This window comes from Scomber scombrus, chromosome 11 (genome assembly GCF_963691925.1).
Source record: "Scomber scombrus chromosome 11, fScoSco1.1, whole genome shotgun sequence".
NCBI classification, from domain to species: domain Eukaryota; kingdom Metazoa; phylum Chordata; class Actinopteri; order Scombriformes; family Scombridae; genus Scomber; species Scomber scombrus.
Window position 1 is genome coordinate 17,222,813 of NC_084980.1, and position 15,266 is coordinate 17,238,078.

The 15,266-nt window shown below is 38.6% G+C and overlaps 1 protein-coding gene across 1 annotated transcript; it reads right to left on the bottom strand.

Annotated features, from left to right (window-relative positions):
• Positions 1–5,230: 5,230 nt before the first annotated feature.
• Positions 5,231–14,495, bottom strand: mylk4a (myosin light chain kinase family, member 4a). Its single transcript, XM_062429292.1, has 16 exons — positions 13,956–14,495; positions 11,127–11,264; positions 10,617–10,713; positions 9,813–10,284; positions 9,483–9,540; positions 9,203–9,413; positions 8,610–8,715; positions 8,008–8,101; positions 7,578–7,687; positions 7,148–7,289; positions 6,730–6,800; positions 6,487–6,615; positions 6,261–6,413; positions 6,095–6,173; positions 5,645–5,699; positions 5,231–5,315 (listed from the first exon to the last, which is right to left on the bottom strand). Exons 1-15 carry the CDS (start codon positions 14,493–14,495, stop codon positions 5,646–5,648), a joined length of 2,454 nt encoding a protein of 817 aa, XP_062285276.1. The 3' UTR covers positions 5,231–5,315; position 5,645.
• Positions 14,496–15,266: the final 771 nt, after the last annotated feature.

Below are 15,266 nucleotides of genomic sequence, written 5' to 3' on the forward strand. Positions count from 1 at the left end.
CTACATTAGACTCTTTAGCTGTTAAATGCTCCAGTCTGTTCACTAGCTGTAGTGGTGCTACTCAGGTGGTGTCAGTGGGTTTTTAGGACGGCAAAAATTACACTGATGAGAGTGGTGAGAATAAACCAAAATTATAAAGATGCAGGTCAGAAAACCAAGAAAATGAGCTGAAAGTTGCTGAAACACCCCAAACAGCTGTGCGGTCTGGAGCAATCCTTTTCCTATATAAGTAGTGGTGACATTGTTGATATAGAAATATTGATAACTGCTGCTTTAAGGTGACTATCTTCGTGGGGGAAACTGTAAAGGGATAACTAGACATTATACTTATTGGTGGCAATCCTCAGCGGTGTTAAAAACAGATCACTCACCCAGCATGTTCCCACCGCTGGACGTGACGACACGTGTACTGCCATTAACTGAACATAAACATGGTCTGTTCCCCCCAAATCAGAACCACCTGCCCCAGGGCCCTGACAAACTGGCTGGTCCTCTCTCTGGACCTCCTTGGAGAGAGAAAGAGAGAGCGCCTCTTGTTTGGACAAACGTCAGGGCCAGCTCCGGGGCTCATACATGAAACGAAAAGTGGAGCAGGGATTCTTACCCTTCACATACCCTCCTACAACCCCGGGCCCCGTCTCCACCTTTTTGAGCAGGACCCAATATTCTTTAATTACGTACAGGAAACTCCTGTTACAAAGGACACTTTCTTAGTCAATCTGCAGGGAGGTTGTGAGGAGTTCTGGGGTCACCCTCCCGTTTTTTCTCTCTCTGGCCTTTTTTACTGAGTGTGTGTGGCCGGTAGGTGTATCGACTAACAAACTATAGAGCATGCCACCCAGAGATTCAGATCACTGCTGACAGAGAACTTTCCCAAACCCAAGATGGCACCTGGTCTGTGAACGTAACCCCATCTTTAAACACACACAACATCAAAACGGCAGCCAGCATCCCCACTTCTGATACCAGCTCCTACCCTGACCAAACAAACCTCCTGAGCAGCAACTTCTGTCTTACTTTCTCCTTCACATATACTCTATTATAATACTTGTCAATATTAATAATATTTAATATAGTGGGACAAAGAGTTGGACATGTCAGTAAGCTTTTTTTCACGCTCAGCTTCTTTCCTCCGGTGGTCTCTAACTGACAGGAACTCAGGCACTATTTGTTATCTTTAGGCCCAATAAGTCCATCTGGTTTTGGTTTGGCTCCTCGAGATCGCCCCTGGAGATGTGGATAGAGGGGACTTAGGGGTGAGGCGGGGTGGTGGAGGGGCAGTTCTAACTGGCTTTTTTTTCTTCTCTTAAATTGAATTTCTCACCATTCCAACCTGGGCCTTGGACCAGGGATCCAGCAAGAGCTTGCATTCGGCTTCCAACCCTCAGGCTCCTGAAAAGCTATGCAAAAAAAAGTTTGAGAGAGAAAAAAACCCCTCCTTGGACGAAATCAGTATCACCTGTTTTGCCAAGTGACTCGCATGTTCAGAGTAATAGCTATTAACTGACTCAGTTTTTCTCTGCCTGTGTTTGTTATACAGGAATGTATGAACTCTCTCTGAACCACTCCTGACATGAAACTTTTAGTGTCTGATGAAATGATGTGTGAAAATAAACAAATAGTAGACTAAACAAAGCTGCCAGTCTTTCATAGGAAATACTAATGGAAAGTATTGGTAATTCATGTTTAAGGTGTTGTATTTAAATGTTGTAAAATATTTATTTGTAATAAAACAATCTATCTATCTATCTATCTATCTATCTATCTATCTATCTATCTATCTATCTATCTATCTATCTATCTATCTATCTATCTATCTATCTATCTATCTATCCATTGAGTGATTTATTATTGAGGTATTGTTTTAAGTGAAAAAAGCTGAACTGAGCACATTTGTTTTGGTTGTAATCTAGCTATTACAGCTAGCAGCTACTATCAGTGTGTCTTTCAATGAATCCACACTTTTTTTCTTAAAAAAAAAAAAAATCTTGTTCATTTACACGTATAGTAAATATTCTAAATAACTGTCCCTTTTAAAAGAAAAAGGGAATATTTCAATTTATCACTTGTGGATTAGGTTTGAAGTTTTTTATTTCAAGCCTATATAAGTCATTTTCATATTTTCTTTTGGTTTTGATATTTTTAAAGTTGTTTAAATATTCCTGTGGTGGTTTTCCATTTTTGGCTGTGCATCACTCTTCTAATCCACTTTCTAAGAAGAGATTCCACGAAAGGACCTCAAGCCTAAGTCGATTTCAGGTTTTCATACGGGTGGAAGACAGTTTGTCTCTCTCATCCATCTCTTTTGTCACTGTCCAGTGCATGCAATGTAAATCAAAACGAAATCAAAATCAAAATAACCCAAAACTGTGAATTATTTTTTTCGGCCCTCACAATTTTATAGCCATGACAGTCTCAAACTACTGGATGTAAAAGTGGTCAGCTACTGGGTTTCTATACTTTTGGTGGGAGAGTTTGCTTTTCTGGTATTTCAGTACAATTAAATACATGTTTCCCATGGTATTCCCCCATAAAGTCTGCACTTATCCCTGACTAACCCTGTGGGTTCAGTAAAATAAGACCTTACTGTCTTTTTAAAGGATAGAGCAGACTGACAGTGAAGGTATACTTTGTGCAAATGTAGCTTGAAATCTACAAATGCTCCACACATACTTGCTTTGCTGTTTCCTCGCTGTGATTCCCCGTATTTTTGTATGCCTCTCAGCCCTTCCTGTGACCTCTGCAAAAATCCTCAAAACGCACTTTTTTCTCCAATATATCTGAGTCAAGCCCCATTCCTCCAACATTATCACCATCCCACACACTCAGTTTATTTTCTCAGGTGAGCGAACTGTATTGCGCACACTGGCTCCCTCAGATGCTCTTTATTAGGCTCCGGGAATCAGCTGTACTTTCATCTTGAGTAAGAGTGTGTGTTTGTGTGTTTAAGGTTTAAATAGACCAGTGCTGAGATTATGAGATTCTCACCAAAAATAGTTCACTACATTGTGTAAGATAGAAAAAAAGCCTGTTTTTAATCAGACAGAGTGAATGTTGTCTTCTAAATGAGAGTTGTTGATTGTCTCTAAATATACCCCAGAGAGAGCAGGGAATCATTTAGTTGGAAATATTTGGTTGATTTTATACTTAACTGTAGCATTAGGGGAGCACAAATCTACCATAATTTGTTGCATATTTAGGATCTGGATAAGTGAGAATATAAGATTTTACCTCCGGATAAGACATGTTCTGTTCTTTGAAAATATTACATTTGGTTGTCTTTCAATCCAACCTACTACATTTTAAAATATGCAACAATGCAAAGGGAAATTCACTGTGACCACTATGTCTTTGGGTGTAACCAGGGCAAAGGTCAAATCCCCACTTTCAAACATGACCTTTTGCTGGTCTTAAATGTCAGGATCCCTGAAGAGAAGAGAGATTTTTTTCTACATGATGATTAATATATGATTAGTACCTGAGTACCTAAGTCACAATTACTTACTTTATTTTTATATTACACACATGGGTGTCGACCCTTTTTGTCACACACAAAACAGTTATTGAACACTGGTTTGTATTTCTTCTTTTCTTCCGTTAAGTGTTATTTCATGACCTTGTATTAAAAGGCTATGAACTGTACTGTATGATGTTGAAACTCGAAAAAAATAGCAATAAAGCAAACACACTGATTTAAGACACAATTTCAGTTTAATGGCTGTGTACACACTTCAAAAGTACATGCTGAATTTGAACTTGTTTATACTCGGTGAGAACAACTTATTTTACTGGCACACTGTGTTCAACAACAATTAAAGTTAACGTTCATCATGAGATTAAATGAAACTCATATAAGGTTCTAGTTCTAGTAAAATGTCATCAACTTAGGCACCAGTAGGTAGGAAGTGTATTACTTTCAGTTAGTGAACCTTCATAGAAGGCAATTCAAAGAAAGCTTTATGATGTGGAAAAAGCATCTATAAGGTAACATAATCACACTGCAAGAGTGGCACCAGTGTGATATGACAACTCGAGCATACAGTACAATTTAAAAAAAAAAGATTAAAAAAATTATTACTCTGTGTCAAGTTTAAGGTTTAATGGCTGATAAAACACATAAAGACATGCAACCTTCAGCAATCTCCTAAATGCTAAATTTAACAAAGAATTAAAATAATACATTTAGCTGATAAGACATGAATTGTATTGTTGAATTGTTTGTTATGTAGTAAAAATATACTTTCTTTATAAACACAGGACTAAAGCAGACTAAAACAGACAAGAAGAGAACTGAAGGCGTACCAGCCTTTCCAGTGGAACTACGGTAGCTTCATGTATAATCTATGTTTAAATAAATAACATTATAAAGTGCACATACCACAGCTCATGACACCAGCCACACAAATTCCATTCTGTCCATAGGCACAATACACATCTACCATTTTTATTGAGTTCTTGTGTTTTCCTTAAATAGAATTTGACTGTTGTATTTACAGTTCAGCTTCTATTTACAGGCAAAAAAAGGATATTGGAAACTATCTATAAGCGAGAGAAGAAATGCCACACAGATTATTTCCAACACACATTATGCATCATGCTGTAGCATTAGGTATTATTTGAGGTATTATTCTAAAAATCTAAAGCTCTTATCCATCTCCAGAGGATGAAAACAGCAGTGAAAAGTGACAGCAGAGTGTATTTGGTTAGAGATACAGTGAGTGAGATTGTACCCCTGAGTAGATATTTGTAAGTGAAATAGAGCACATTGAACATTCAAGGCAAAGGTGCCACACTGAGTTCATGTATGATAATACTGTTTGTGTCTAATGAAGTTAGGTCAGAATATGAGTTTAGGACTGTTTTTGAAATGTCATATTCAAGGGGATGAAAAACAATAACAGAAAGTAATACAGTAAAATGGGCATTACTTTGACAAAGTGTCAACAATAATTGAACCTTGTAGGCTTCACAAAGGTAGCATTTATAGTATATATTGTACTGGGTTATATATGATATTTTTGTTATTTTGTTCAAACTTTGTTTCTGTAACATTACAGTCACAGATTCTTTTCATGAACTTACAATATAATGCATGATGGAAATATTCACTTTTATATCCCAGTTAAACAAAACTGATTATTGTATATTGCTTACACTAACACAACACAGTGGATCACATGTCAGGAAAAGGTAAATGGGGCGGCTAGAATTTCAGTTCTTGCTACAGGTGCACAGACTGAAATTTCGGTAATTTTCATGGACAGGAAGGTTGGTCCGAGTGGCCATAGCTGGAGCCATCACATCATCATAGAGCCCTAAAAAAGACATTGAGGGACAATTCAGTCTCAGAAAGACACTGAAACTGCACATCTGCACAAAATTTAAGACATGCTTCCCCCTTGTGGATGGTTAGGGAACATTCCTCTGAACACATTGATAGGTGAAATACAAAAAGGAAAGAACACCGATCAGTGTAACAGTATACTAACTGTTTTTTATTCTTGGTCTGTGCCTTGTTATTGTCCCCCCTGACCCCCGACCTTGTTTATAAAAACACTTGTGTGTTAGTACTTGTATATGCCAACACCTGGGTGTGAGAGAAATATGTCAGAACTGACAAAAAAGTTGACTAAAATGGACCCACCTCAACTATCAGTCATGGGCACACATGATGATCGTCGTGATCTGCACATAGTTTTCTGTGAAAACGAGAAGGGCAGCAATAAAATTTTAATTCATGATTAATTAAAATATATGTATTATTTTGACACATAATATAGATTACTTCATTCCTTAAACATATTTAGTCCCTAATTAGCTTTTTTTTAAATGCATATTTAACTTACATGTCATAAAAACATTATTACATTACTGTATGATTTCTATATCTTTCATCAACATTATAGAGCAACTACAAAAGACAATACACTTTGTATTGCTGCTAATTAAAAATGACATTAAAATAGAAGTTGATGTTTGATGTTGTCCAAGATTCTTCAGTGTTTCAATGTTACTTTGTTCATTTCAGATCAACAATCTTGTGTAGTTTCTCAAGTTATTTATTAAACATGCAGGAGAGCACTGTGTATTCTACCTTGGTATACAGTCGGTGATGAAGGACTGAGTCAGCAAGCCAGGGATGTCTCATGGCCTCAGCTGCCCCCATCCTCCAACTGAAAACATAAATGATATATCGGGTTAAATCTCATCAGATGTCAGTCTCACTTAAGGACAGAAAGACAATACAGAGCAGAAGATACCTTTTGTTCACAATGAGGAGTCTTTTGATGAAGTCTTTGGCCTCCTCGGACGTATCTATAAACTCTGGTTCATCAAAGTTCCACTGACAGGACAAGATGTTATTCAGAGTCTGGTTGTCATCATCGCCGAGGAAGGGACAGAGACCACTCAGACTAACATGGAGAGACAAACAGTCATTAGAACTGGTTTGTGTATGTCTGTGTGTGTGTTTGCATGTCTACTTACATCATGTAGGTGATGACACCGAGGCTCCACGTGTCTGTATTAAACGACACATAGTCGTAGTTGATCACTTCAGGAGCGAGAAACTCAGGGGTGCCAAAATTCACTCGAAGCTTCTCCCTCGGTTTATATCTATTTGCAGACATGATTAAAATCTTTATGATTGATATTGTAATAGTTTGATTAAAGTTGTTGCTAAAAATGCTAAATAGAAGCACATTTTCTGAGGTGGATATCAACACTTACATTCTGGCAAGACCAAAGTCAATGATCTTGATCTTGTTTGTAATTCTGTTTACGCACAGAATGTTTTCTGGCTGAAATTCAGAAGAAATACTGAAATACTTTGCTGTGATCCAACTTAATCACAAATATTAAACAGCATAATTATGTAAAAAATTTGAAATACATAATCTGTAATAGATGTAAAATAAAGACCTGAAAACTAGCAACAACAGCTATGAATTAAATATAGTGGAGTAAAAAGTATGCTCTGGAATGTGGTGGAGTGTCATAAAATTGAAATACTCAAGTGCCAGTACCTCAAAACTGTACTTGAGTAAATGTACTTTATTACATTCCTCCACAGAAAGAATAATGTGTTCATTTTCTTTCCTGTATCACGTGATTTAGGAGGGAAAAATGTAAAAGTGTCAAACATTACCTTTAAGTCCAGGTGTAGGATGTACATTTTGTGCATGTGCTGCAGACCCTCACAGATCTGCCTGATGAATAGCACAGCGTCCAGCTCCATTAAAGTGTAGTTTTCATCAATGATCCTGTCAAACAGCTCCCCTCCACCAACACTAAGGTAACCAAAGAAAAAGCACAATGTAAAACACTACTCAAGAACATAATTTAAAGCATCAAATCTAATTTAATCTTATGTACAGATGTACTCTTCAAGATAAATTTGTCATATAAATTCAATTCATCATTTATTTGATCTCATAATTAACAGAAATGCTGCTGTGTATTATTGTCATAGCTCTTAATGAACAAAATAAATGTTATCAAAGACAAGTTCTCATTATCAGGCGTTCATTATTCTGTTTTCATAAACATGTGCTGAAAGTATAAAAGAGGGAGCATACTATTCAAGCACAAGGATGATGTCATTCCTTGACTCATAAGCTGCATAGAGTTGGATCAGGTTGGCATGGTCCAGATTATTCATGACCTGGATCTCATTCTTCACCACGTCCTACCAAAAACACAGGTGCAGACAGACAAATGCAGAAGCAGACAAACAGACACAGATGCAGACAAACACACGAACACGATGAGAGGTGTCAGCTGTTCTCTGCTATGAGACAATGCATCTTCTCTCTTCTAGGTCAAATATTTGTCACCTAGGTGAGAAGTATTCCCTCAGCTTCTGTTCCAGTGTCCTTGCGTTGTATTAGTATAGTATGTACTAAAAATTGTAACTGTGCTGCTGTTTTTGATATCATGTGGTGTAGTTCTCTCTGTATCAAAATAGGACTAACTTATTATCAAGACATTGTAGGTTCAATGCTATACCTTATCTTTCTGAGCCCTGGCTTTGATGACCTTCGCTGCCAAAGTGAGACCAGAGGAGTTCTCAATACACTTGTGCACCTGACCAAAACGACCCCTGAAAGAAAGAGAAAGAGAGAGAGAGAAAGAGAGAAAATCAGCTTGCAGAGTCATAGTTGCCAACTCTATCACCCCTACACCCTCCACATGGTTTTTAAAATAAGGGTAGAAAATGCTGTTTGTGTGTTTTCCCGTGACAAATCAAAAACTGGTCTTCCTTTTATGGGAGTGTTGTACTTAATCTGTTATTTCATTAAATCTGAGGTGGGTTGTGTCTCCTCTTTGAAGAGTTGGATTAACACTTAGTGATTAGCTCCCAGCTGGCACCAGGGATACAGTTTCACATACCACTCAGTCCTAAAGTAAAAATAACTGCCGTGACTCTAAAGTTATGAACCAGGGGAGAGGGGGGAAGGGTAGAGAGAGGGTTACGCAATTAGGTTTTATGGCAAATTGAGAACTGCTTTCTCACTGTCTTTGATCTGTAGTAAATCAACTAGTCATCATTCTCTTTTCATGTTCAATGTTTTGACATTACACAAAGATTTGAAAAGTGTAGCGCTCACCCGCCCAGGACCTCCTGCCAGTTGATGGTGTAGAAGTTGCAGATCTGATTGGGCTTGGCTGACACAATGCGGTGATTAAACGGAGCTGCTGGAGGAGGAGTGGAGTCTAAAGTAGAAAAAAATAATCTGTTTTGATAAGTTATGAAGAATGTGAGAAGGGACAAGCAACATTATTAATCGAAGGGTACATGGCTGCCAGAAGAAGTTAGTACACTGTGTACTAACGTGCTATGATAAACATCCAGTACAGGCATGGTTGTTGTCTAGGTATGGAAGAGAAGTAACCACTAGTCCTCCTGCCAGACTTGCTCAAGAGGTTCAAGAGCCAAGACCCATTTAATTGTACCAACTTAGCTTTCTCAGATCTTCGATAAAGAAAGCAAGAAAGCACTAGATGAAAAAAATGATAAATAAAACTATAGACTCTTTAATATGAGCATTTCTAGCTAATAGTATAAAATATGTAGATACTGTGATCAAAATAAAAAAAACATGAATTTATCATGAACTTATTTGATCCTGCCAGTCGGGTATTGTTAGGGGCCAAATGAATTGGCTCAATACAACTCTTTTATTCAGTAGTTCTGACTCACCAATATAGTACCGCTCTGCATCGTCATCACCCTTCTTTTCCGCATCATTCTCTGCTTCCTTCTTCTGTCTCTCTTGCTCCACCCTTGCTTTTAGGTCTAACTGGAATTCAACTCCGTCTGCCCTGAAGACAGCCCACCCCTCAGACTCCAGCATCTGTTCATCCTCCTTGTTGTTTTCCTTCCTCTCCTCTTCTTCTTTGTCCTCCTCCACCTGGCTCTTTGTGTGTGCCTCCACCATGAAGTGTTCTTCGGTCACAATGGACATGGTGCTCATGCTGACCTCTGCTATCTGGTCCTGCTCAGCCTCTTGAGGTGGGGACTTGCTTTGGTTTTCATCACTGCTGGAACAAAGTTGATGTTTTAATAAGCTTTGGTGATTTTTTTTATTACAGATTGTATATACTTTGGTACATAGATTGCCAAAGTTTTCTTTGAAAAGATTCAAAACAAAATTGAATCAATTAAATATCTGGATGATTGCAGTACCAGAAACATTCAAACAACAATCCAAAATGATCCATACCAGATGAATGAGGCTCTATCCCACATAACCACTGCATTAACCACTGCAAATAAAATACAAACATTCTGTGTTGCAGTTATATACTACCTTGTCACAGTCTGGTCTTTTTGATCATCATGGGCAGCAGGGAGCTCTGGTTTTTTGACTACTTCTTCAGCAACAGAAGCCTCCTCCTCCTCCTCCTTCTTCTTCTCCTTCTTCTCCTCCTCTTGGACTTCCTGCTGTCCTTTGTCTGTTTTTTTCACCACATCCTCCACATCAAGCTTTGGTTCTTCCTCTGTAATCGCTGCATCCCCCACAGCCACCTTTTCCCCAAGTTCTTCCTCCTCACCAACCCCTTCAACCGACTCATGTTTTTCCTTAAACATTTGGGCATCTTCACGCAGTAAGTCTACCAAGTTGAAACCAGAAGCATCAAGTTGCTGATCTTCAGGAGGTACTCCTGCCTCCAGATCCAGATGTCCAGGGGTGATCTGGTGACCTGATTTTTCTGCATTCTCCTGGTTGAGTTTCTGCACCTCTTCAAGCAGCAGCACCTGCTTTTTTAAGGGGATATGATCTACAAGAAGTTTAAACAGAATTAGTATTTAGTCTAAATCATATTGAGAAATATTGCTTTTTTGTGATAGGTTTAAGGGAGCAGTATGCGGTTTCCCAGTGTTTCATTCTAACCTTTTGAACTTTGTTCATGTGTCACAGTTTACACGCTAGTACGCTACAGCTGCACATGTGGAAGAAAATCACTACAACTAACAGAAAGTAATGATCCTCTCATAAAAAGGGCTAATTCAGGTTTTGATTTACATGTTATTGCTGTGGTGCTATGCAGGGACACTGGCATTGAAACACTGACATATTTCTGTAGAGGTAACAGTGTATTGATCTCAGCACCTGCTGTGTCTGGAGGCTTCTTCTTCTTTTGAGCTTTAAGACCTTTAGGGCTCAAACAGGGCTTCTCTGTGCCATCTTTGCCTTTGTAGTCTTTCAACTGTGAAATACAAATATGGAAAAAGAAAAATCAGGACAATTATTCTCGAAGAAATCTCATGCTTTGAGTCTGATTAAAACTTTTATGTAAAAGGAATATTATAACATTTATAGAATGTTAATTTGGTTTTCCTCTTCACCAGAACTTCACAATTTGTTGATTCTAAAATAGAAAGCTAGATGATATTGGTATTATTTACTATACCACAGCTAAAATGTAATTATTTTTTGTATACTTGTATACTTTTATACTTGATTAGCCACACAGAGAGAAGCAACACACATAGTATCAGGACAGCACTCAAGAGGATGTAAGGACAGTACAGAAAAGGAACATGGAGCCATGAAAAGTAAAAGTGCATTAATATAGACACTTTTCTGCATACATACAGACTATAAGTACAATAAACCTACAAAGTTTCCACATTTGCGTGAGGCGAGGAAATGCTTTGGTCCATGGAGCTTTATCTTGTGAGAAGGTTGCAGAGCACTGGACTCACATGCAGGAGTTATCTCTTGATTCCCTTTACTGGCTTTATTAGAGGTAGTTTTCTAGTAAAAAACAAGACAACATGGCAATGCTTATTAGTTTTATATAAATACACATGTAATGGAAGAAATGTCACATGTAACCTATGATGTCAAAAAACAGGTTGATATGATGGGCCACATAATACACACATGACAAATGAAACAAACATCAAATTAATATTTCAATAAAATTACAGTAACAAGTTGATCTGATGAAGTTGCGGTCACATGGAATACACACGACATGACAAATGAATCAAGTTAATAATGAATGAAATGACAAAACAATGAAATTGGAAAAAATACAAGCAACCCTTCCTCTGTTTTCAGTTTACAGATTAGCACATTTATTTCATGTCTCCATGCACAAACTGACATGTAATGGCATGCCTTTGATTATACATGGCAGATGGACAGACAGCAGCAGGGCAGTGAATTTATAGCTTATCACTTGTCACACTCAGCAACGGAATGCAATGCTGACCCCGAGTGGAAAATATTACAGACGAGCGTAGGGGCTGTTGTTCAAATACCTCAGATGAGGAAACTCACTCTCTGATCAGGTTAGCATGGAAAAACCTGTCTTGAACCCGGGATGTGTCACATTTGTCCTTTGGATGCTGTCGTGAGTTAAACAGCAGGTGAGATATTTCGAGTGTAGTGTTTCCCCAGTGACAGTGATGTTTGCTTGAGTTCAAATCTCTCATTGGGAGACTGATGAGAGCATGTAGAGGCAACAGTAACAGAAATTACTTGGCAAAAATCTCACACCTCTGGAGGTGGAGGAAGATGGAGCACCTACTTAGTAAGTGCTCTGACGATAGCAGAAATTCCCTGAAATGCCAGTCACATGGAAGCCAAGAACTATGAATGTATGGTATGTAGTTACTAATCTTTAGAATATAATCTAGCCATCAAGTTTGTCTGTGATAAGTTATCACAACCCAAAACCTTAATTGACATTATGCAGATTAAATCAATCCCATTTTAATCTAACACAGTACACTGTACACTGTGCACTATGGCATTCTTTCGTCAAGTATGTGATAATGTCAAAAGACGTCACAACCACTCAGGTGAGTTTGCTTTTTCCTTGTAGTTGATAGAGGAAAAGAGATATGATGCTGGCCTCTGCAGCTACATAAGTGATTGGAGTATTAGTGACAACATGCTTTAGGGTACCAGTAAGTGCAGCTCAGCCCTCTGATGAGAGTCAGCACTTAGTGACCTTTATACAGGGACACAGGTCTGTCTTATGATTGGATAGAAAAAGAAAAAAATATTCAGGTTTGATTTGGAGATGAGTTGTGCCACAGGAAATTCTTTAAAAATGCAAAGTTGAGTATTTTGTTCATTGTGGGAAATCCAGAGAAGCCTAAATTTAACCTAAGTACATTAAGTTTAAAATATAAATAGGCATCCAGACATACAAGTGCAAAGCACAGTGGCCTCACTAACATTACATTTACATAACTCCCTCTTTTATTCACTTATTTACTTATCTGGAACTATTCTGAAATACTACATGAACTGTTAAATACAGACTTTTACAAGTACCTCTAAATCAAAAGTACCTTGACAGCATTATCAGCAGGACTCCCAATAAAGTTTTATGAAGAACTATTTTGCACTGCAGGAAGTTTTGCAGTTTTCTAAGAATCACATGGCACGGTCTAGAGGCAATACCCGCTGTGTAACACATTACAACTGAGGGGTAACCACTGAAAACAAGTGATGTACAACATACCACAACTGAAATGGACAGTAGAGAGACTAACAACAGTCAGATGGATGGAAACGTGCCTGGTTTAAGTGAGTCAGTGAGAGGAGGACAATGCTAAAGAGAGAAGGGGAGAAAGACTGACTCATCACAATTTGTTGACACCTGACTCCCAATCAGTTGAAGGGGTTAAAGACCTTTTAGACCACAAACATTGCAGCCCACATCCAAAAACAGCATTTCTAAACCGGGCCGTTCTCATTTCACCCTTGACCTCACACCAGCCCTGTTGTGCCCTGTTGGGGGATCCCCCCACAGTGCACTTCATGCCAAGGAGACCACGTTGATCTCAACATGGGTAGACATCCAACAAGCATAAATTTGAGTTAAATTGTAAGTTATAAGTGATATATTGATTGCGCAGTAACTTACATAACACTATTAAATTAGCCATTTACCTTCAAACATTTGGCAAGCTAAACATCCCAAAGCCCAGCCACTACCTATTAACGCAGTCTCATTATATGGAGAATTTAACATACAAGCCAAGTCACATTCAAGAGGTTTGTTGGACTTGTCAGCTTTGCTGCTATGATCATTTTCACATGTTCTGCCAAGAACAAGAAGATACTAATAAGATCTAAGAAATCAAAGGCAGCATGGAAAATATGTAGTGTCTTTTGCATCACAGAAAAGGACAAGAGTGGATAAATAAAACTAGATCCATAGTGATTGATGGGCTGTGATGGATGGCAACACTTGTCAGTACTTAACATGTAAAATGCACACTTTGGTGTACAGAATTTAACATGTCAAATGCACACTTTACACTGATGAACTGTTAAAACTGTAAGGAATGTATGGTTATGACTTAGTTGGAGCATATTTCTTTAAATCCTACAGAATGAAACAGTAATATATTGCAGTCTCTTCACATTTGACTACAATGTAAGTACACACACATGAATCATTACTCAGGTTCTTGGTCTCACCTTGTCAAGCTTCTTCTTTATTGTGTCTGTACATGATTTCCTCTTGGTGGCTTGCTTTCCTTTACTGTCTTTAGGTTTGACGCCCTTTCTGGCTGCAGGGCCTTTGAACATCAGCTCCATAACCCGTGAGCTCTTCACCGTTTCGCCTAGGAAGCCGATTACCTGCTGCATGCTGAGGACTAGTTTTTCCATCCCCTCAAGCTTCTGAGCCTGCTGCTCGGACCGCTGGTTAACCACTGACATTATGGTCGTCATCTCCTGGCATATCTCCTTCACCTCTTGCCCCATGACCTGGGTCTGGTTCACTACCCTGGGTGGAAAATAGATCTCTTCCTTGTCAACTTTGAGATTTTCCATATCCTTTTCAATGCCATCAATGTCCTGAGACATCCCATTGAGCCGGTTCAGGACCTTTTCTTGAATGTTGATGAGCGTGTCCATCTTGCTATTCAGTGATTCAATCCGATTTTGTATGAGGTCAAAGCCTGTGATGTTGCCATCTTTCTGGTCTCCTCCTGTGTTCATCACCAAGGAACTCATGGTTTCCTGTGATATAAAAATCACGTCAAGGCACTACCTTGAGACAAAAAGAGGACAAATAACGTCTGTGAAACAGACGAAAATACTTTTTCAAAGATAGTAGCCAGCTCTGCCCTTCGGTGCTCCCCGTTGGTTTGCAAGCTAATAAAAGAAGAATTCTTCACTCCATAAAAATTTGAAGATTAAAACATCAAAAATCACCAGCAATGCAGAATCTTTAAACTATAAAACTCAAAAAAAGAGCTCTGATTGGAAATAATCTTCTCACACCTTATCCCTGATGTCTGCTTCTCTCCACACTAGAAATGGTATTAAGAATGGAGTGAGCCAGTGTCCCTAAATGTAAATGGACAGCCTACGTCAGCAGGGTTCAAGTGCTCAGGGTGGGGGCTTGGCACTGCTCAGGCTATGGGACATTTGAGAGCCTTTAAGTGCAAAGCCCACCTCCGTCACTCGCCTGCTAGGTGTCAAAATGGTGACTATACACAGTACTCCTTCAGCATGTGGGACAAGTGTGTCAGTGCTCACTCATTTTTGCCATAGATCTTTTTTTTTCAAATGACAATGAAATTGTAACAGATGGTCCAGATTCTTGAGGAGGATAAAGATGGAGTTCACATGTGGGGTTTTTTTCTAAGAAGAAGAAATGTTCATGTTATTGCAAAATACAAGATAAAGAGCAACATTTAAATGATTTTTATGGCATTGAAGAGTCTGGAAGCACCGGGCTGCTAGTTATTTGGGACTGATGTCTGTATACAACTGTGAATG

Excerpts from the sequence above, each read along its gene's own strand:
- mylk4a (XM_062429292.1), bottom strand. The coding sequence starts at position 14,495 with ATGAGTTCCTTGGTGATGAACACAGGAGGAGACCAGAAAGATGGCAAC. Across the intron at positions 10,285-10,616 it reads GAAGCCTCCAGACACAGCAG|ATCATATCCCCTTAAAAAAG; the intron begins GTGCTGAGATCA and ends AACTTCTTGTAG. Across the intron at positions 6,616-6,729 it reads GACTTTGGTCTTGCCAGAAT|ATATAAACCGAGGGAGAAGC; the intron begins GTAAGTGTTGAT and ends GTCTGCAAATAG.